Below are 21,730 nucleotides of genomic sequence, written 5' to 3'. Positions count from 1 at the left end.
TAGAGGAATTAGAAGGAAGGAGAGATCGTTTCCTTTCCCCTCTGCTTGCTTGGAGGGGAGGGGATTTGCCTGCTCTTTGTTCTGTTTGAGCAAGCAGCAACCGAAACAGAAGAGGGTGGGCAGTAAGACCCTGAGGCAGAATGCAGGAAAGCAACAGCTTCCTCTCTCACTGAGCTCCCTCCTCCCTGACCCGCGCACGATTGGATTTTTGCCTGATTTTTGCCCCTGCGCTCGGGAGGGTTGGCTCCAGGGACCACACTTGCTCAATAACACGCACAGACATTTCCCCTTACTTTTTAGGAGAAAAAATCTGCGTGTTATAGAGAGAAAAGTACGGTAGTTAGTCAAAAGTTGTGTGGAAGTCCAAGTACACAGTGACATCTGAATCACTTCGGTCGATATGCTGAATGGCACTCTTGGAGAACTTTAAAAGATCAGTGAGACACAGTTTGCCCTTGCAGAAGCCATGCTGACTTTGCTTGAGCAAGACTTGTTCTTCTGTATGCTTGGCAATTCTATCTTTAATAATGCTTCAAGCCAATTTTTGTGGAAGGGATGATAAGCTAACTGGTCTGCAATTTTCTGGTTCCCCCTTTAAAAGGGGCTTTCCCCACAGGGTATTTGGCTGGCCCCCATGAGAGGAGCCTTCTAGATTAGCTGAGCCTTTGGTCTGATGCAGCTGCTGGGCTCTCCTTCTTCCTTTTGTTTATTTATTATTCAAAGTCTGTCCTGCCCATTTTCCTAAAGGAGCCCAGGTTAGTATTAATGAGCCCCAAAGGGCCTTCCTTGTTTTTGCTGGACAGCCTAACATGGCTGCCACCCCCACGGTCTCCTCTATAAAAATGGCTGGGGGTCATATGACATTTGGATCCTAGAACACCGAGGTCACAGCCCCACCAGGCATCTCAAGCCCCATTATACCAGTGTTTCCCAACCTTGGGCCTCCAGGTGTTTTTGGACTACAACTCCCATCATCCCTAGCTAGCAAGACCAGTGGTCAGGGATGATGGGAATTGTAGTTCAAAAACAGCTGGAGGCCCAAGGTTGGGAAACACTGCATTATACCACTTGGACAGTCATGGCTTCCCCCAGGGTGCTGGGAATTATAGTTCTTCAAGAAGTTGCCTAACATAGGGGTAGCCATTGTGGTGCCCTCCAGATGTTGTTGGAATACAGTTCCCACCTTCCTTGACCAATGGCCATGCTCATGGGCTGATGGGAGTTGTAGTCCAACAACATCTGGAGGGCACCACGTTGGCTACCCCTGCCCTAACCACTCTCATGACCTTATACTGCACTGGTTACGTTGACTGCCTGCTTTATTCCAACTCAGTTTTAAGAACTGTTGACTTTTAGCTTTGGGGCTTGAACTTGACCTCAGAGGGCCTCTGCTCACAGGTTCGGCTGTCCAGACCCATCAGCCCAGGGGGCAACAGAGACAGGCAATGTATGAGGAAGGGCCCATGAGCTTTAAAACAGGCCTTAAAAGGTTTCAGCCAGCTTTTCGTTAAGCACACTGTGAGCTGGGCTATATATTGTTTTAACTGCTGCTGGTTTTAATTGGGTTGTTTCTATGTATATTTAAGACTTATTTCAAGTTTTTCATGTTTTACGTAAGCTACGGTAGATTGGGAGGAGGACTTTGCCTATAAATACTAAATTCTGGAATGAATGAATGAATGAAACTGTCCATCTTTAGGAGACAGAGAAACAATGGATCTTCAGAAGAAATGTCAATGCAGCCACATAGCCCTACAGAGAGTTTTAAAGTTGTCCTTTATTGTTAGCAGAAACAGTCAAGCTGAGTAGTTGCTCTGTGACATCCTTCCAGTGTCCTTTCTCATGAAGGACCCGCTCTGGAACCCGTCACAGAATGGAAGGGCCTTTGGACCTGGGCTCACAGCTTCAGCCCACTTGCAATGTTTCCAGGGCAGGTGTTGCAACCCCAGGTGTGGTTGTGAAGGAGACTGGAGGAGGGGGGCAGGCAGCCTTTGGTCAGAGAGAGTCGAATGAGCCACCGGGCTTTGATGACTCAGTTGGCTATGAGTGGGCACCCTGGTCCTTCCAACATACTTTCCCTTTTCTGCAGGATGTTTTTCTGTTGTGCTTCCCATGCTTGCTTTCAACCTCATCAATCATGGCAGTGATTGTGGTTATCATTTCTTGAATGGGCAATGTCCCTGCTCTGTACAGTTCAAGGAGCTCTTGCCTTTTATCTTGAGGGACATACTTAGAAAACAGAAGATCCAGCACACACACCTTTTGCCCCTTGTACTCTCCAGCGGTCACGTGGACCATAGTTGTCCTCAAGGATTTCCTCAGCTGCTGCTGCCGTGCATGTGAATCGACGTGTTCCTCCGTGAGGCTGCCCTCCGCACTTGCTGACTGATCTCTGTCACACTTTTCCATTTTGGTGATGATGTTGGTGAGAATGCCGATCAGTTCCTGCACAGAGAGCGCTTTGGCTTCACATTTGTTTAGAAGTTCCTGCTTCTTCTCCTCTGAGATGTATTTGGAGGAGAGAAGATTCCAGCAAGACACCATCTGCCCTTTGAACTCTCCAACTGGCACCACAAAACTCTCAGAGCGTAGCATGTTTTCCAAAGAAGAGGAAGGAGAGAGGCAAACGTTCTCATCTCTTTCTGGCAACCGTGTCTCTTGGTTTGGACTTGCAACACATCCAGGGTCAGTGACTTTCTTCTCCTCTGTTCTGTTGATGATTGAAGTCACGACGGTTTCCATTTGGTCAATGGTGAGGATGCCAGATTGGTACAGTCGCAGCAGCTCCTTCCGTTTCTCCTCAGGGATATAATGAGAATGGAGTAGATCCCACAGTGATATATGGGGCTCATGGAATTGACCAATGGATACGTTGACCAGTCTGGATTTCAAAGAATCCTGTGTTTTCTCTTGGTCTTCTGCCTGAGAAGCGTCAAGTGTTCTGGGTGGTTTAATGTCTTTAGTGGGAGTTTCCTCACTTCTGCATGGTGTGCCACTACCCATTGCGGGTTCTGTAATAAGTGTAGTCATGCTTTGAATACTTTCTTTAACGCTTACTGTTGGTGCTCCATGTCTGTGTACAATCTCCTCTTTCCTGATATTAGAGACAAACCGTGAAAAGAAAGGATCCCAGACGGAAGCCTTTTGACCGTGGACTTCTCGTATGGTGACATCAATATTTTTAAGGCGCAAGGTGTGCTGGAGAAGGTCATAGTATGATGACTCTGGAGCTTCAGTATCCTTTTGCTCAGTTGTGTCACTGCTAAGATGTGAAGTCCTCTCCGGATGCTCCTCAGTTTTAGTGGCAATGGAGGTGGCAACAGTTTCTACTTGGTCAATGGTGAGGATACCAGATTTGTACAGCTTCAACAACTCCTTCTGCTTCTCCTCAGGGATGTACTTGGAGTGAAGGATGTCCCACACAGAAAGTTTCTGTCCACGGAACTCACCTTTGGTGACTTCCACCATTCGGGATTTAAGAGCTTTTTCCTTTTCTTCCCATTCCAGAAGTGATGCTTCTTCTGTCCCAGATGAAGACATGTCAGCAGCTGATAGATTATCTGCTGAAAATTTATTACTTTGCTCTGACATTTCAGTAATAAGAGTAGAAAGAACAGCTGCCAATTCCTCAGGAGTAAGTTGACAATTTCTATATATGCTTAGAAGCTCTTCTCTTTTGCGCTCCGAGATGTACTGAGAGAAGAGGAGGTCCCACAGGGAGACTTCTTGCCCCTGGAACTCACCCACATGCAGGACCACAGTGTGATTCCGCAAGGGCTCTTCCCAGCTTCCTGAGGGCGAGTGGGATGCTTCCTTTGTTTTCTCCTCCTCTGTTTTGTTGACGATGGCGGTGACTACAGTTTCCATTTGGTCAATGGTGAGGACTCCAGATTTGTAGAGTTGAAGCAGCTCCTTCCGCTTCTCCTCAGGGATGTATTTGGAGTGGAGGACATCCCACACGGAAACCTCCCTTCCATGGAACGCGCTTGCGGTGACTTTAACCTTCCGGGATTTCAGAGCCACTTCTTTTTCTCCCAGTACTGGCGCATCCATCTCCTCTTCATCTTCATCATCATCATCGTCATCTTCTTCCTCCTTCTCCTCCCGCTCAGGGTCATCGTTGCTGGGGCTTCTGACTTTAATGTCCAATTTCCTACTTGTGGCTTCCTTTTTGGTGACCAGGGTGGTGAGGACATGGATCAACCGGTCCACTGATATCATCCCTCTCTTGTACAAGTCCAAGAACTCTGCCCTCTTTTCTTCTGTGATATAGTTGGAGAAGAGCAGGTCCCACACAGTGACCGTCTGGCCTCTTTGTGGCCCAGCAGGCATTTGGAGGGTAGTGGACTTCAAGGTCTTCTGCCAGTTCTCTTCGAAGGATGGCTGCGCAGTGTCTCGCTTTGGTGATGTTGCTTGAGGGGTACGTGGAGCGTGTTCATGGCCCGTCGGCTTGGCGTTCTTTTCCTCTGTCTCGGTAACAGTGGTAACGAGAATGTGGGTGATCTCCTCAAGGGTTAAGGTGCCAGCTTTGTACTGCTTCAGCAGCTCCATCCTCTTATGCGGAGAGATGTATCTGGAGAAGAGGAGGTCCCAGGCGGAGACGTCTTGGCCCTCGAAGAGGCCCACGCCAACCCTGGTCTTGGCAGACTGCAGGGCCTTTCTTGTGCTGTCGTTCAGATAGAAGGAAAAGGAGCCCTTGTCCAACACTTGCAGCATCAACAGACCGGTCTCAGGATCGGGGAGACACCTGTGCCGGAGCTGCAAGTAGGTGAGGTTCTCATGGGTGTTGGGGTCAAAGAAGCCCTTGGTGTCATCGGAGGGATCTGAGAGGACGCGGTTCATTTCCTCGTCAAAGAAGCCCCGCTTGTATGCTACGTTGACGGGCAGGCGATGACTTTGCACTGGGTCGATGATGCCGCCAGTGGCGATCTGAGCCTCCAGCAGGCGGATGCCGTGATCTTTGACGATGAGGCCTTTCTTCATGGCCTGGAAAAGGGAGATCTTGTTCCCCGTGTAGGGGTCGTTGTATCCGGTCACGGCTCTCTCTGCAGAGAGAAGCTTCTCCTTCAGCTCGGCACCCACCAGCTCGGCAGAGACAGCTTTGTCTACAGAGAGCTTCTCGTTCTTCAGAGGGTCCGTGATGAACCCCGTGGCGGCCTGGGCCTCCAGCAGCACCAGGGCGGTGCCCGGCCTCAAGAAGCCTTTCCACATGGCCTGATAGATGGTCATCTTCTCTGTCTTGGAAGGGTCTGAGCGGGACGGCACGAGAACTCCGGCAATGCAGCTGGTGCCCTCCAGGTATCGCTTCACCGAATCTCTTTCTGTGACCTCTTCCACAGTTTTGGTTCCGTGCGTGAGTTCAGAGAGTGTTTCCTTGTCAATGATTTCCGAGTTGAAGAGCTCCGAGGCAGTCACCTGCCTCCTGAGCCCGGAGAATTTCAGCTTGTTGCTCTTTTCCTCCATCTCCTCAATGAGGATGGTGATTCTTTGGACGAGCTCCTCGCTGGTCAAGGATCCTGCTCGGTACTTCTCCAGGAGTTCCTGCCGTTTGTCTGCGGTCACGTATTTGGAGAAGAGAAGGTCCCATGCAGACTGCCTGTGGCCTTGGAACTCGCCCGACGGCACCTCCACAGTCACCCGGCGCAAGTCACTTTCTAGTTCTTCCTCGCGAGAGGATATTTCCCTGCTGGGACTGCGGGCAGCTTCTCCATCTCCGCCGTGGCTTCCTCCTGTCTCTGTGAGAAGAGGGGCCAGTGTGACGATCATTTCCTGAATGCTGAGGATTCCCGACCGGTACTTTGTGAAGAGCTCCTCTCTCTGGGCTTCTGGAACGTATTGAGAGAAGAGGAGGTCCCACAGGGAGACTTCTTGCCCCTGGAACTCACCCACATGCAGGACCACAGTGTGATTCCGCAAGGGCTCTTCCCAGCTTCCTGAGGGCGAGTGGGATGCTTCCTTGGTTTTCTCCTCCTCTGTTTTGTTGACGATGGCGGTGACTACAGTTTCCATTTGGTCAATGGTGAGGATGCCGGATTTATAGCATTGAAGCAGCTCCTTCCGCTTCTCCTCAGGAATGTATTTGGAGTGGAGGACGTCCCACACGGAAACCTCCCTTCCATGGAACGCGCTTGCGGTGACTTTAACCTTCCGGGATTTCAGAGCCACTTCTTTTTCTCCCAGTACTGGCGCGTCCATCTCCTCTTCATCTTCATCATCATCATCATCGTCGTCTTCTTCTTCCTCCTCCTCCCGCTCAGGGTCATCGTTGCTAGGGCTTCTGACTTTAATGTCCAATTTCCTACTTGTGGCTTCCTTTTTGGTGACCAGGGTGGTGAGGACATGGATCAACCGGTCCACTGATATCATCCCTCTCTTGTACAAGTCCAAGAACTCTGCCCTCTTTTCTTCTGTGATATAGTTGGAGAAGAGCAGGTCCCACACAGTGACCGTCTGGCCTCTTTGTGGCCCAGCAGGCATTTGGAGGGTAGTGGACTTCAAGGTCTTCTGCCAGTTCTCTTCGAAGGATGGCTGCGCAGTGTCTCGCTTTGGTGATGTTGCTTGAGGGGTATGTGGAGCGTGTTCATGGCCCGTCGGCTTGGCGTTCTTTTCCTCTGTCTCGGTAACAGTGGTAACGAGAATGTGGGTGATCTCCTCAAGGGTTAAGGTGCCAGCTTTGTACTGCTTCAGCAGCTCCATCCTCTTATGCGGAGAGATGTATCTGGAGAAGAGAAGCTCCCATGCGGACTGCCTGTGGCCTTGGAACTTGCCCGACGGCACCTCCACGGTCGCCCGGTGCAAGGCACTTTCTAGTTCTTCCTCGCGAGAGGATGTTTCTCTGCTGGGACTGCGGGGAGCTTCTCCATCTCCGCCGTGGCTTCCTCCTGTCTCTGTGAGAAGAGGGGCCAGTGTGACGATCATTTCCTGAATGCTGAGGATTCCCGACCGGTACTTTGTGAAGAGCTCCTCTCTCTGGGCTTCTGGAACGTATTGAGAGAAGAGGAGGTCCCACAGGGAGACTTCTTGCCCCTGGAACTCACCCACATGCAGGACCACAGTGTGATTCCGCAAGGGCTCTTCCCAGCTTCCTGAGGGCGAGTGGGATGCTTCCTTGGTTTTCTCCTCCTCTGTTTTGTTGACGATGGCGGTGACTACAGTTTCCATTTGGTCAATGGTGAGGATGCCGGATTTATAGCATTGAAGCAGCTCCTTCCGCTTCTCCTCAGGGATGTATTTGGAGTGGAGGACGTCCCACACGGAAACCTCCCTTCCATGGAACGCGCTTGCGGTGACTTTAACCTTCCGGGATTTCAGAGCCACTTCTTTTTCTCCCAGTACTGGCGCGTCCATCTCCTCTTCATTGTCATCATCATCATCATCATCCTCCTCTTCCACCTCCTCCCGCTCAGGGTCATCGTTGCTGGGGCTTCTGACTTTAATGTCCAATTTCCTACTTGTGGCTTCCTTTTTGGTGACCAGGGTGGTGAGGACATGGATCAACCGGTCCACTGATATCATCCCTCTCTTGTACAAGTCCAAGAACTCTGCCCTCTTTTCTTCTGTGATATAGTTGGAGAAGAGCAGGTCCCACACAGTGACCGTCTGGCCTCTTTGTGGCCCAGCAGGCATTTGGAGGGTAGTGGACTTCAAGGTCTTCTGCCAGTTCTCTTCGAAGGATGGCTGCGCAGTGTCTCGCTTTGGTGATGTTGCTTGAGGGGTATGTGGAGCGTGTTCATGGCCCGTCGGCTTGGCGTTCTTTTCCTCTGTCTCGGTAACAGTGGTAACGAGAATGTGGGTGATCTCCTCAAGGGTTAAGGTGCCAGCTTTGTACTGCTTCAGCAGCTCCATCCTCTTATGCGGAGAGATGTATCTGGAGAAGAGAAGCTCCCATGCGGACTGCCTGTGGCCTTGGAACTTGCCCGACGGCACCTCCACGGTCGCCCGGTGCAAGGCACTTTCTAGTTCTTCCTCGCGAGAGGATGTTTCTCTGCTGGGACTGCGGGGAGCTTCTCCATCTCCGCCGTGGCTTCCTCCTGTCTCTGTGAGAAGAGGGGCCAGTGTGACGATCATTTCCTGAATGCTGAGGATTCCCGACCGGTACTTTGTGAAGAGCTCCTCTCTCTGGGCTTCTGGAACGTATTGAGAGAAGAGGAGGTCCCACAGGGAGACTTCTTGCCCCTGGAACTCACCCACATGCAGGACCACAGTGTGATTCCGCAAGGGCTCTTCCCAGCTTCCTGAGGGCGAGTGGGATGCTTCCTTGGTTTTCTCCTCCTCTGTTTTGTTGACGATGGCGGTGACTACAGTTTCCATTTGGTCAATGGTGAGGATGCCGGATTTATAGCATTGAAGCAGCTCCTTCCGCTTCTCCTCAGGGATGTATTTGGAGTGGAGGACGTCCCACACGGAAACCTCCCTTCCATGGAACGCGCTTGCGGTGACTTTAACCTTCCGGGATTTCAGAGCCACTTCTTTTTCTCCCAGTACTGGCGCGTCCATCTCCTCTTCATTGTCATCATCATCATCATCATCCTCCTCTTCCGCCTCCTCCCGCTCAGGGTCATCGTTGCTGGGGCTTCTGACTTTAATGTCCAATTTCCTACTTGTGGCTTCCTTTTTGGTGACCAGGGTGGTGAGGACATGGATCAACCGGTCCACTGATATCATCCCTCTCTTGTACAAGTCCAAGAACTCTGCCCTCTTTTCTTCTGTGATATAGTTGGAGAAGAGCAGGTCCCACACAGTGACCGTCTGGCCTCTTTGCGGCCCAGCAGGCATTTGGAGGGTCGTGGACTTCAAGGTCTTCTGCCAGTTCTCTTCGAAGGATGGCTGCGCAGTGTCTCGCTTTGGTGATGTTGCTTGAGGGGTACGTGGAGCGTGTTCATGGCCCGTCGGCTTGGCGTTCTTTTCCTCTGTCTCGGTAACAGTGGTAACGAGAATGTGGGTGATCTCCTCAAGGGTTAAGGTGCCAGCTTTGTACTGCTTCAGCAGCTCCATCCTCTTATGCGGAGAGATGTATCTGGAGAAGAGGAGGTCCCAGGCGGAGACGTCTTGGCCCTCGAAGAGGCCCACGCCAACCCTGGTCTTGGCAGACTGCAGGGCCTTTCTTGTGCTGTCGTTCAGATAGAAGGAAAAGGAGCCCTTGTCCAACACTTGCAGCATCAACAGACCGGTCTCAGGATCGGGGAGACACCTGTGCCGGAGCTGCAAGTAGGTGAGGTTCTCATGGGTGTTGGGGTCAAAGAAGCCCTTGGTGTCATCGGAGGGATCTGAGAGGACGCGGTTCATTTCCTCGTCAAAGAAGCCCCGCTTGTATGCTACGTTGACGGGCAGGCGATGACTTTGCACTGGGTCGATGATGCCGCCAGTGGCGATCTGAGCCTCCAGCAGGCGGATGCCGTGATCTTTGACGATGAGGCCTTTCTTCATGGCCTGGAAAAGGGAGATCTTGTTCCCCGTGTAGGGGTCGTTGTATCCGGTCACGGCTCTCTCTGCAGAGAGAAGCTTCTCCTTCAGCTCAGCACCCACCAGCTCGGCAGAGACAGCTTTGTCCACAGAGAGCTTCTCGTTCTTCAGAGGGTCCGTGATGAACCCCGTGGCGGCCTGGGCCTCCAGCAGCACCAGGGCGGTGCCCGGCCTCAAGAAGCCTTTCCACATGGCCTGGTAGATGGTCATCTTCTCTGTCTTGGAAGGGTCTGAGCGGGACGGCACGAGAACTCCGGCAATGCAGCTGGTGCCCTCCAGGTATCGCTTCACCGAATCTCTTTCTGTGACCTCTTCCACAGTTTTGGTTCCGTGCGTGAGTTCAGAGAGTGTTTCCTTGTCAATGATTTCCGAGTTGAAGAGCTCCGAGGCTGTCACCTGCCTCCTGAGCCCGGAGAATTTCAGCTTGTTGCTCTTTTCCTCCATCTCCTCAATGAGGATGGTGATTCTTTGGACGAGCTCCTCGCTGGTCAAGGATCCTGCTCGGTACTTCTCCAGGAGTTCCTGCCGTTTGTCTGCGGTCACGTATTTGGAGAAGAGAAGGTCCCATGCAGACTGCCTGTGGCCTTGGAACTCACCCGACGGCACCTCCACAGTCACCCGGCGCAAGGCACTTTCTAGTTCTTCCTCGCGAGAGGATATTTCCCTGCTGGGACTGCGGGCAGCTTCTCCATCTCCGCCGTGGCTTCCTCCTGTCTCTGTGAGAAGAGGGGCCAGTGTGACGATCATTTCCTGAATGCTGAGGATTCCCGACCGGTACTTTGTGAAGAGCTCCTCTCTCTGGGCTTCTGGAACGTATTGAGAGAAGAGGAGGTCCCACAGGGAGACTTCTTGCCCCTGGAACTCACCCACATGCAGGACCACAGTGTGATTCCGCAAGGGCTCTTCCCAGCTTCCTGAGGGCGAGTGGGATGCTTCCTTGGTTTTCTCCTCCTCTGTTTTGTTGACGATGGCGGTGACTACAGTTTCCATTTGGTCAATGGTGAGGATGCCGGATTTATAGCATTGAAGCAGCTCCTTCCGCTTCTCTTCAGGGATGTATTTGGAGTGGAGGATGTCCCACACGGAAACCTCCCTTCCATGGAACGCGCTTGCGGTGACTTTAACCTTCCGGGATTTCAGAGCCACTTCTTTTTCTCCCAGTACTGGCGCATCCATCTCCTCTTCATCTTCATCATCATCATCGTCATCTTCTTCCTCCTTCTCCTCCCGCTCAGGGTCATCGTTGCTGGGGCTTCTGACTTTAATGTCCAATTTCCTACTTGTGGCTTCCTTTTTGGTGACCAGGGTGGTGAGGACATGGATCAACCGGTCCACTGATATCATCCCTCTCTTGTACAAGTCCAAGAACTCTGCCCTCTTTTCTTCTGTGATATAGTTGGAGAAGAGCAGGTCCCACACAGTGACCGTCTGGCCTCTTTGTGGCCCAGCAGGCATTTGGAGGGTAGTGGACTTCAAGGTCTTCTGCCAGTTCTCTTCGAAGGATGGCTGCGCAGTGTCTCGCTTTGGTGATGTTGCTTGAGGGGTACGTGGAGCGTGTTCATGGCCCGTCGGCTTGGCGTTCTTTTCCTCTGTCTCGGTAACAGTGGTAACGAGAATGTGGGTGATCTCCTCAAGGGTTAAGGTGCCAGCTTTGTACTGCTTCAGCAGCTCCATCCTCTTATGCGGAGAGATGTATCTGGAGAAGAGGAGGTCCCAGGCGGAGACGTCTTGGCCCTCGAAGAGGCCCACGCCAACCCTGGTCTTGGCAGACTGCAGGGCCTTTCTTGTGCTGTCGTTCAGATAGAAGGAAAAGGAGCCCTTGTCCAACACTTGCAGCATCAACAGACCGGTCTCAGGATCGGGGAGACACCTGTGCCGGAGCTGCAAGTAGGTGAGGTTCTCATGGGTGTTGGGGTCAAAGAAGCCCTTGGTGTCATCGGAGGGATCTGAGAGGACGCGGTTCATTTCCTCGTCAAAGAAGCCCCGCTTGTATGCTACGTTGACGGGCAGGCGATGACTTTGCACTGGGTCGATGATGCCGCCAGTGGCGATCTGAGCCTCCAGCAGGCGGATGCCGTGATCTTTGACGATGAGGCCTTTCTTCATGGCCTGGAAAAGGGAGATCTTGTTCCCCGTGTAGGGGTCGTTGTATCCGGTCACGGCTCTCTCTGCAGAGAGAAGCTTCTCCTTCAGCTCGGCACCCACCAGCTCGGCAGAGACAGCTTTGTCTACAGAGAGCTTCTCGTTCTTCAGAGGGTCCGTGATGAACCCCGTGGCGGCCTGGGCCTCCAGCAGCACCAGGGCGGTGCCCGGCCTCAAGAAGCCTTTCCACATGGCCTGGTAGATGGTCATCTTCTCTGTCTTGGAAGGGTCTGAGCGGGACGGCACGAGAACTCCGGCAATGCAGCTGGTGCCCTCCAGGTATCGCTTCACCGAATCTCTTTCTGTGACCTCTTCCACAGTTTTGGTTCCGTGCGTGAGTTCAGAGAGTGTTTCCTTGTCAATGATTTCCGAGTTGAAGAGCTCCGAGGCTGTCACCTGCCTCCTGAGCCCGGAGAATTTCAGCTTGTTGCTCTTTTCCTCCATCTCCTCAATGAGGATGGTGATTCTTTGGACGAGCTCCTCGCTGGTCAAGGATCCTGCTCGGTACTTCTCCAGGAGTTCCTGCCGTTTGTCTGCGGTCACGTATTTGGAGAAGAGAAGGTCCCATGCAGACTGCCTGTGGCCTTGGAACTCGCCCGACGGCACCTCCACAGTCACCCGGCGCAAGTCACTTTCTAGTTCTTCCTCGCGAGAGGATATTTCCCTGCTGGGACTGCGGGCAGCTTCTCCATCTCCGCCGTGACTTCCTCCTGTCTCTGTGAGAAGAGGGGCCAGTGTGACGATCATTTCCTGAATGCTGAGGATTCCCGACCGGTACTTTGTGAAGAGCTCCTCTCTCTGGGCTTCTGGAACGTATTGAGAGAAGAGGAGGTCCCACAGGGAGACTTCTTGCCCCTGGAACTCACCCACATGCAGGACCACAGTGTGATTCCGCAAGGGCTCTTCCCAGCTTCCTGAGGGCGAGTGGGATGCTTCCTTGGTTTTCTCCTCCTCTGTTTTGTTGACGATGGCAGTGACTACAGTTTCCATTTGGTCAATGGTGAGGATGCCGGATTTATAGCATTGAAGCAGCTCCTTCCGCTTCTCCTCAGGGATGTATTTGGAGTGGAGGACGTCCCACACGGAAACCTCCCTTCCATGGAACGCGCTTGCGGTGACTTTAACCTTCCGGGATTTCAGAGCCACTTCTTTTTCTCCCAGTACTGGCGCGTCCATCTCCTCTTCATTGTCATCATCATCATCATCATCCTCTTCCGCCTCCTCCCGCTCAGGGTCATCGTTGCTGGGGCTTCTGACTTTAATGTCCAATTTCCTACTTGTGGCTTCCTTTTTGGTGACCAGGGTGGTGAGAACATGGATCAACCGGTCCACTGATATCATCCCTCTCTTGTACAAGTCCAAGAACTCTGCCCTCTTTTCTTCTGTGATATAGTTGGAGAAGAGCAGGTCCCACACAGTGACCGTCTGGCCTCTTTGTGGCCCAGCAGGCATTTGGAGGGTCGTGGACTTCAAGGTCTTCTGCCAGTTCTCTTCAAGGGACAGGTGGACGGTTTCATGTTCTAGTTTTCTCTGTTGGTTGATGCTCTGCTCCTCTTTCTCTTTGATTGTTGATATCAATGTAGCAATCATTTCCTCAATTGTTGTTTTTCCAGATTTGTATAGTCTTATGAGCTCTTGGCTTTTATTTTCTGTTATGTATTTAGAGAAGAGGAGATCCCAAAGGGAAACCACTTGTCCTTGGAAATCACCTGCATTTACTCTTGTTGTCGTAGACCTCAAAGTCTTCTTTATATTTTCATCCAAACTGAAGGCAATTGAGGTCTGATCCTGTATTTGAAGCATCATTAGTCCAGTTTCTGTGTCATGAACACATCTCTTAAGCAACTGCATATACGTGAGGTTCTCGTGGGTGTTGGGGTCGAAGAAGCCCTTGGTGTCATCCGTGGGGTCTGAGAGAATTTGGTTCATTTTCTCATCAAAATAGCCCCGTTTGTAGGCCACCTCAACAGGGACACGATGGCTGTTGACTGGGTCAATTATGCCCCCCGTAGCAATCTGGGCTTCTAGCAGGCGGATGCCGTGCTCTTTGATGATCAGATCTTTCTTCATGGCCTGGAAAAGAGATATCTTTTTCCCTGTGTTTGGATCAGTATATCCAGTGACAGCTTTCTCAGCACAAAGGAGCTTGTTGTGAATTTCTCCACCCACCAGCCTGGCAGAGATGGCCTCATCGACAGACAGTCTCTCATTCTTCAGGGGGTCAATGATGAACCCAGTGGCAGCTTGTGCTTCCAGCAGCACCAGAGCAGTTCCTGGCCTCAAGACATTCTTCCACATGGCCTGGTAGATGCTCATCTTCTCAGTCTTGGAAGGATCCGTCTTGGACGGCACAAGCACTCCGGCAATGCAGCTGGTGCCTTCCAAGTAGCGTTTCACCGAGTCGATCTTTGCCACGTCTTTTGCTGTCTGCTTTCCTTCCTCCAGGCTCTTCAGCGTCTCTTTCCCTATTATTTCTGCTTTCAGTAGTTCCGAAGCTGTGACTTGTTTCCGTAGCCCTTGGAACCATATGTCTCTTCTATTTTCTTCTTTTTCTTTTATTATGTTCAGAATTTCATCTGTGATGTGCTGCAGAACAGCAGAAGATTCCAGTTTGTATTTTTTAATCAGCTCGTTCCTCTTCTCTTCAGTGAAGTAGCTTGAAGTAAGAAGGTCCCACAGAGACACAATCTGGCCCCTGAAATTCCCAAGTGTTACATTTACTTTGGTGGATGAAAATATATTTTTTGTTATTTCATCTACATAGAAATAGTCCCTCTTGCTCAGCAGCTGTAGGAAGTACATCCCTGTCTCTTTGGTGCACCTGTGCAATAGTTGGGCGTAGGTAATCCTTTCCTGGGTGTTCGGATCCACAAATCCTTTGGTAGCATATTTTGGATCAGAAAGCCGGAGGTAAGTGCCCTCATCCAAACACTCCCGTTTGTAAGCCACCTCCACAGGGATGCGGTGGCCATGCACAGGGTCAGTGATGCCACCAGTGGCAATCTGGGCCTCCAGAAGCCTGAGAGCAAGTCCTTTCTCTACGATGCTTTTTTTCATGGCTTGGAAGAGAGATATTTTGTTCCCTGTGGAAGTGTCAGTGTAGCCAGTAACGGCTTTCTCTGCAGAAAGAAGTTTCTCTCGAAGGTCTTCACCCACAAGCCTCACAGAGATCGCTTGGTCAACGGAGAATGTTTTCTTCTTCAATGGGTCGATGATGAATCCGGTGGCAGCCTGGGCTTCCAGCAGCATCAGACCATGCTCTGGGGACAGGACCCCTTTCTTCATGGCTTCATAGATGGTCATCTTCTGCCCTTTGGCTACTAAGACTCCGGCGATGCAGCCTGTTCCCTCCAGGTATCGCTTCACTGAGTCCTTCTGGGCAAGTTGCTGAAGGGCACCAGGTCCCTGGTGAAGCCCGTCCAGGGTCTTCTTATCAATGATCTCGGAGTTGAACAGCTCTGCCGCTGACACGTCCCCCCTTGGTCCCTTCACCTTGAGGGCCTGCATCTTCTGCTCCGTTTCCTCGATGATAGCAGTGATGGCTTTGCTGAGTTGTTCCAGGGTCAGACCCTCAAACTTGTACTGGCGCACCAGCTCTTTCCTTCTCTGCTCTTGGATGTATGGGGAGCAAAGGAGGTCCCACATGGAGACGGTTTGGCCTTTGTACCTGCCAATGTGCATCTGCATCGGTTGTGCTTGCAGGAACTTTTTGGTTGCCTCGTTGATGTAAAAGTACCTTCCACCCCTTTTGACTATTTGCAGCATGTACAGTCCAGTCTCTGGATCTTGGGTGCATCGTTCTAGAAGCTGCAAGTAGGTGAGATTCTCGTGGGTGTTGGGGTCAAAAAAGCCTTTGGTATCATCTGTGGGGTCCAAAAGGACCTGGTTCAGTTTTTCATCAAAGTAACCTCGTTTGTAAGCTACTTCTACGGGTATGCGGTGGCTGTGAACAGGGTCAATGATGCCCCCCGTGGCTATCTGGGCCTCAAGGAGACGAATGCCATGGCTTTTCACAATGAGCCCTTCGTTCATGGCCTCAAAGAGGGAGATCTGTTCTTTTGTGTAGGGGTGTGTGTATCCTGTCACAGCTTTTTCTGCACTCAGCAGCTTCTCGTAAATCTCTCTTCCAATCAGCCCACCTGCCAGCGCTTCATCGACTGACAACTTCTTGTTTCTCACTGGGTCAAGGAGGAAGCCAGTGGCAGCCTGGGCTTCCAGCAGCACCAGAGCCGCCCCTGGCCGGAGGAGACTCTGCCTCATGGCCTGGTAGATGCTCAGCCTCTCTTGGCTTGGCTGCAGAAGGACTCCAGCGATGAAGTTGCAGCCCTCAAGGTATCGGCTGACTGAATCCATCTTGGTGACTTCCTGGACAGTTTTCTTCCCCTCTCTCAGTTCGTCCAGAGTTTCCTTGTCTATGAGCTCCGACTGGAAGAGGTCGCTGGCTGACACCTGTTTGCGCAGGCCCTTGAAAGTGAACCTCTTGCTCTGCTGCTCGGTGTCTTCGATGATCTTGGAGGCAGCCACTGCAATCTCATCAAGGATCTCAGCATTCCCCTCTTTGTAGGCTGCCACCAGCTCTCTCCGCTTGCTGTGGGTGATGTACTCAGAGTGGAGTAAGTCCCAGAGCGAAGCCTCTTGGCCTTTAAACCGCCCAATGTTGACACCGACAGTGACAGATTTCAGCACTTCCATGGTCTGCTGGTCCGCATAGAAAATGGCCTCTTCCGAGAGAGGAAGCAGCAAGTGCCCTGTCTCGGCATCCCGGACGCACCTCTCCTTCAGCTGCTGGTAGGTCAGGCTTTCCTGTGTGTTGGGGTCAAAGAAGACGCAGGTGTCGTCACTCTGCTGAGAAAGGGTCTTGTGCATTTCCTCATCGTAGAAGTTGTGCTTGTAGGCTGCCTGGAGAGGAAGGTGGAGGTGGTGAATGGGATCGATGACCCCTCCAGTGGCCAGCTGTGCCTCAAGCAAGGGGATGCCAGCCGTGGTGGAGATCAGCTCCTTCCGGATTGCCTGATACACCGAGATGGGCTTCCCTGAGTAGGGGTCAGGATAGCCTGTCAGGGCCCTCTCAGCCTGCAGTAGCTGCTCCACAAGTTCTTCACCCACAATGCCAGCTTTGATGGCCTCTTCTGCTCCAAGCCTCTGGTTGGTCACGGGGTCCATGATGGATCCTGTCGCTGCCTGGGCTTCCAGAAGCCTTGCCCCTGTGCCTGGGAGAAGGAGGCTCTTCTGCATAGCTTGGTAAATGCTCATTTTCTCGTTGGAGGCCTGAATGAAGACCCCAGCGATGCTCCCAGTGCCCTGCAAGTATTTCTTCACGCTGTCCATCTCAGACACTTCTCTGGCTGTCCTCCTGCCCTGAGCCAGCTCTCTGAATATCTTTTCCGAAATGATGCCAGTATCCAGAAGCCAGACTGCGGGAACTGCACCTCTCAGGCCTTGGAAAGTGACCTGGCTTTGAGCCTTCAGTTCCATTTCCTTGATGAGTTCCTGGACAAGGGTGACCAGCTGCTGTAGGGATATTGCCTCAGACCTATACTTCTCCAGGAATTCTCTTCTCTGCTCCTCCGTGAAGTAGCCAGAGTTCAGGAGCTCCCAGAGGGAGACCCTTTTGCCCTGCACATAGGTCTCCCTGAAGAGCTGCTTGATCTGCTCATCTGTGGTGGCAGGAGAAGCTGCTTGCGGCAGAGGTAGCAGGTGGACTCCAGAGGCTTCATCCTTCTGACACTGATCTATCAGCTGGCTGTAGGTCACCATCTCCTTTCTGTCCAGAGTGCTGAAAGTTTTGGCACCACTGCTTGGGTTGGAAAGTGTTTTGCTGAAGTCCTCATCCAAGTAACCTTTTTTCTGGGCAAATTCTACTGGGACATAATGTCCGCAGTGCGGATCAATGACACCCCCCGTTGACAGCTGGGCATCCATCAGCTGCCTGGCTTGTTTGTCAGCCACAAGGCCCTTCTTCATGGCTTGGAAGAGGGAGATCTTCTTGCCTGTGAAAGGGTCCTTGTAGCCAGTGACAGCCTCTTCTGCCCGTTGGAGTTTCTCATAGAGCTCGGGGCCAACAAGGCCTTCCTTCACAGCCTCATCCAGGCCAAGTTTTTTATTCTTCACTGGGTCAACGATGAAGCCAGTGGCTGCCTGTGCCTCAAGTAAGGGCACGGCTACCCCTGGCACCACAATGTTCCTCTTCATGGCTTCATAGAGACTCACTCGTTCGTTGGAGGGCTGCAGCACGATGCCTCCGATGCTTCCAGTGCCGTAGAGGTATTTCCGGACAGAGCCCATGCGCAGAACCTCCTCTGGGCTCACAGCTCCCTCCAGCAACCTTTCAAAGAGGGTCCTGTCGATTATGCCCATCTCCATCAGGTGGTAGGCAGTGACGCGGCCCCTTATGGCTGGGAACTGGATGCAGGCCCATTTCTTCATCTCCTCCTCCAACATGAGCCGGATTTTCTCCAGGGTGACCTTCTGCAGGCAATAATGGTTGAATATTTCCCTCCTCTTGCCCTCGCTGAAGTACTCAGAGTTCAGCAAATCCCACAGGGAGACCCTTTGCCCTTGGAAGCGCCCGTATTTCACAAAGACCGAGGAGCCCCTGAACGCTTGCTTGGTGGTGTCATCAATGAACCGCGGCTTCTTGCTGTTCAGCGGCAGGAGGCAGAGGGAGGTTGAGGGCTCTATGATGCACTTCTCCTTCAGCTGCAGGTAGGTCAGGTTCTCATGGGTGTTTGGGTCAAAGAAGCCCTTGGTGTCATCACTGGGGTCCGAGAGAATCATGTTCATCTTTTTGTCAAAGTAGCCCCGTTTGTAGGCAACTTCCACAGGCAGGCGATGGCTGTTGATGGGGTCGATGATGCCCCCCGTCGCTATCTGTGCTTCCAGCAGGCGGATGGCATGGTCCCTGATGATCAGATCCTTCATCATAGCCTGGAAGAGGGAGATCTTTTCTCCTGTGTAAGGATCCCTGTAGCCAGTGACAGCTTTCTCGGCAGTCAGGAGCTTGTCGTAAACATCTGGGCCAATTACGTTGGCCTTCAGGGCCTCGTCCACAGAGTATTTCTTGTTGGCTGCAGGGTCAATGATGTAGCCTGTGGCAGCCTGAGCCTCCAGGAGGATGAGGGAGGTCCCTGGCCGCAGGAAGCCTTTCCTCTTTGCTTGGTAGATGCTGATCTTCTCCTGGGAGTCGGGCAGGAGCAGCCCACTGATGCTGCCCGTCCCTTCCAGATACTTCTTCACCGTGCCCATGCTGACAACATCTTTGGCCAAGGTCTCCCCTTGGGTCAGCTTCTCAAACAAATTCTTGTTGATGATGTCTGAGCTCAGAAGCTGGGCGGGCGTCACCTTGTCCCTCAAGCCCTCAAAGGTGACTCTAGAGTTGGCAACGGCTTGCTGGATGCTGTGAGAGACTTTGTCAGCCAGTTGCCGAGCGGAAAGGCGCCTAGAGCGGTACTGCTGGATGAGGTCGGTCCTCTGCTCTCCTGTAAAGTAGTCTGAGAAGAGGAGCTTCCAGAGTGAAACCTGCTTCCCCTTGAATTTCCCACAGGACACAGACACAGCCATGTTCTCCAGAGCAGACTTTGTGTTGTGGTTAATGAAGGAGTGCTCCCTTCCATGGCCTCCTGTCAGAGGCAAGAGGCAGAGACCCGTGTCTGGATCTGTGACGCATCTCAAGAGCAGTTCTGCATAGGACAATTTCTCCTTGGAGTTGGGCTCAAAGAACCCACGGATCTCATCTGTGGGATTGCAGAGGAGGCTCTCTGTGTCCTTGTCTAAGTGGCCCCGCTGACAGGCCATCTCCACAGGAAGCCGGTGATGCGTGTGGGGGTCGACGATGCCCCCAGTGGCAAACTGGGCATCCAGCAGGAAAATGCCAGGGTCCCTGGGCACAAGGCCCTTCTTCATGGCTTGAAACAGAGAGACCGTCTCGCCAGTGAAGGGGTCTTTGTACCCTGTGACTGCTTTCTCTGCTGAAGACAGTTTCTCGTGGAGCTCTGGCCCAACAACTCCTGCGCGGATGGCAGCATCGGCCGTGAACTTCTCGTTCCTTACAGGGTCTATCAAGCATCCTGTGGCAGCCTGAGCCTGCAGGAGGATCACAGCTGTGCCTGGCACTAGGAGGTGCTCCCCTAAGGCCTGGTACAGACTCTTGCATTCATTGGTGTGCAGCAGAGCCACACCAGCAATGCTCTTTGTCCCAGAGAGGTACCCCTGAACAGAGTCCATCTCCGCCACTTCCTGCGCCGTGAGCTCCCCGTCATGGAGGGCTTTGAACATGGCTGAGTCAATGATTCCAGAATCCAGGAGCTCATGGCTGCACACAGACCCTCTCAGCCCAGGAAAGGAGATTCTCAGGGGCAGCAAGAGCAGGCCTCTGGTGTGCTCACAAACGCACCTTCTCATCAGCTCTGTGTAGGTGACCTTCTGGTTGTTGTTTGGGTCCAAGAAGCCCTTGGCCTCCTCGTTCTCAGGGTCAGAGAGGAAGTTGGTTAGTTTCTCATCAAGGTAGCCCTTCTCATAAGCCTCTTGTGGAGGGATGCGGTGACCAGTGGCTGGCTCAATGGTGCCGCCGGTGGCTAACTGGGCATCCAGCAGATACCGGCCCTGTTCCCTTCCAAGGAGCTCCTTCTGCAAGGCTTGGTAGAGGGAAATCTTCTCCTCTGTGTAAGGGTCTGTGAAGCCCTTTGCTGCTCGCTCTGCGCAGAGCAGCTTCTCCTTCATCTCCAGCCCTGCCAGTCCCATCTCCAGGGCCTCCGCCACAGAGACCAGCCGCTTTCCCGCAAGGTCAACGATGCCACCGGTAGCTGCCTGGGCCTCCAAGAGAGCTGATGCAACGTCTGGCTGCAGCAAATGATGCTGGACAGCTTCATTAAGGCTCATCGTCTTGCCAGAAGCAGCCTCCACGTAGACTCCGGCAATGCTCTTGATGTGTGTGTCTGCCTTGGGTGCTGCTGAGGTGCTGCTGGGGGAGATGTAGGCCCCTGGCATGGCTGCTGACCCTGCTGGCCCCCGGGTCCCTGGGCCCCTGGCCTCCATTCTCTTTGTGCAGTTGTTCCGAGTCTCCTGTTCCCGGCGCAAGCAGGCGACTCTTCTGCTCCCTTTGTGGGTGGCAAGTGGGTCTCTGCAAGGAGAGGAAAGAAAGAAAACAGTCAGTTGCCAAGAAGAGCAGAAAGGAGCAGAAACCTTTTCTCTTTCACTTTCCCCATGCTAGGCATCCTCTTATAAACTTCTGTTGTGCAACTTCTTGCTCTAAACTTCTTTTCTCTAAACTAATAAGCCCCCAATGCTGCAAACCTTCTTCACAGAGGAACCCTTTTCAGAACCTTTTCCTTTTAAAAAAAAAAATTATTAGCAGTTTAAAGATTACAAAGGAAAAGAAAAAGAATTAAACAATACAATACAATACAAAAACAAAAACACCACAAACCACAAACCCTACAACATTTAATCAACCAAACAAAACAAAAAGAATTAAAAACACATCCATTAATTTTGATATCATAACTTTCGTTCACTTGTTTCAGCGACCTCCTCACACCTCCCTTTTGGTATTCCACTTCAATTAACTGTTTCAGCAATTCCTTTCCATCTTCCTCTGATTTTCTGTCCTGTAATTTATCTTAACATATTCTAACCTTGTTTTTTCCCTTTAATACATTTACAATCTGTCTGTACCTAATTCCTTATTGCATTTCTACTAAAGCCATATAACTTCATTCCATCATTTTTCTAACCTTCATTAATTTTACAATATTTCTGTAAATAATCTTTAAACTTTTTCCAATCTTCTTCCACTGACTCTTCTCCCTGGTCTCGGATTCTGCCAGTCATTTCCGTCGATTCCATATAGTCCATATAGTACATCTGCCATTCTTCCCGGGTGGGTAAATCTTGTGTCTTCCAATACTTCACGATGAGTATTCTTGCTGCTGTTGTTGCATACATAAAGAAAGTTCTGCCTTCTTTGACACCAATTGGCCTACCATGCCCAGAAGAAAGGCCTCTGGTTTCTTCAGAAAGGTATATTTAAATACCCTTTTCATTTCATTATAAATCATCTCCCAGAATGTCTTAATCCTTGGGCATGTCCACCAAAGGTGAAAGAATGTACCTTCAGTCTCATTACATT

The 21,730-nt window shown here is 51.8% G+C and overlaps 1 protein-coding gene across 1 annotated transcript in view; it reads right to left on the bottom strand.

The window, feature by feature from the left end:
• Positions 1-1,757: 1,757 nt before the first annotated feature.
• Positions 1,758-21,730, bottom strand: part of EPPK1 (epiplakin 1) — a 34,094-nt gene continuing 14,121 nt past the window's right edge. The window contains exon 2 of the mRNA XM_079984034.1: positions 1,758-20,722. Within this exon, the coding sequence (XP_079840160.1) occupies positions 2,041-20,637 (18,597 nt within the window). The 5' untranslated portion in view covers positions 20,638-20,722 and the 3' untranslated portion in view covers positions 1,758-2,040. The remainder of the gene's footprint in view (positions 20,723-21,730) is intronic.

This window comes from Podarcis cretensis (assembly GCF_951804945.1).
Source record: "Podarcis cretensis genome assembly, chromosome: 7".
NCBI classification, from domain to species: domain Eukaryota; kingdom Metazoa; phylum Chordata; class Lepidosauria; order Squamata; family Lacertidae; genus Podarcis; species Podarcis cretensis.
This window is presented reverse-complemented; position numbering and strand designations above follow the sequence as displayed.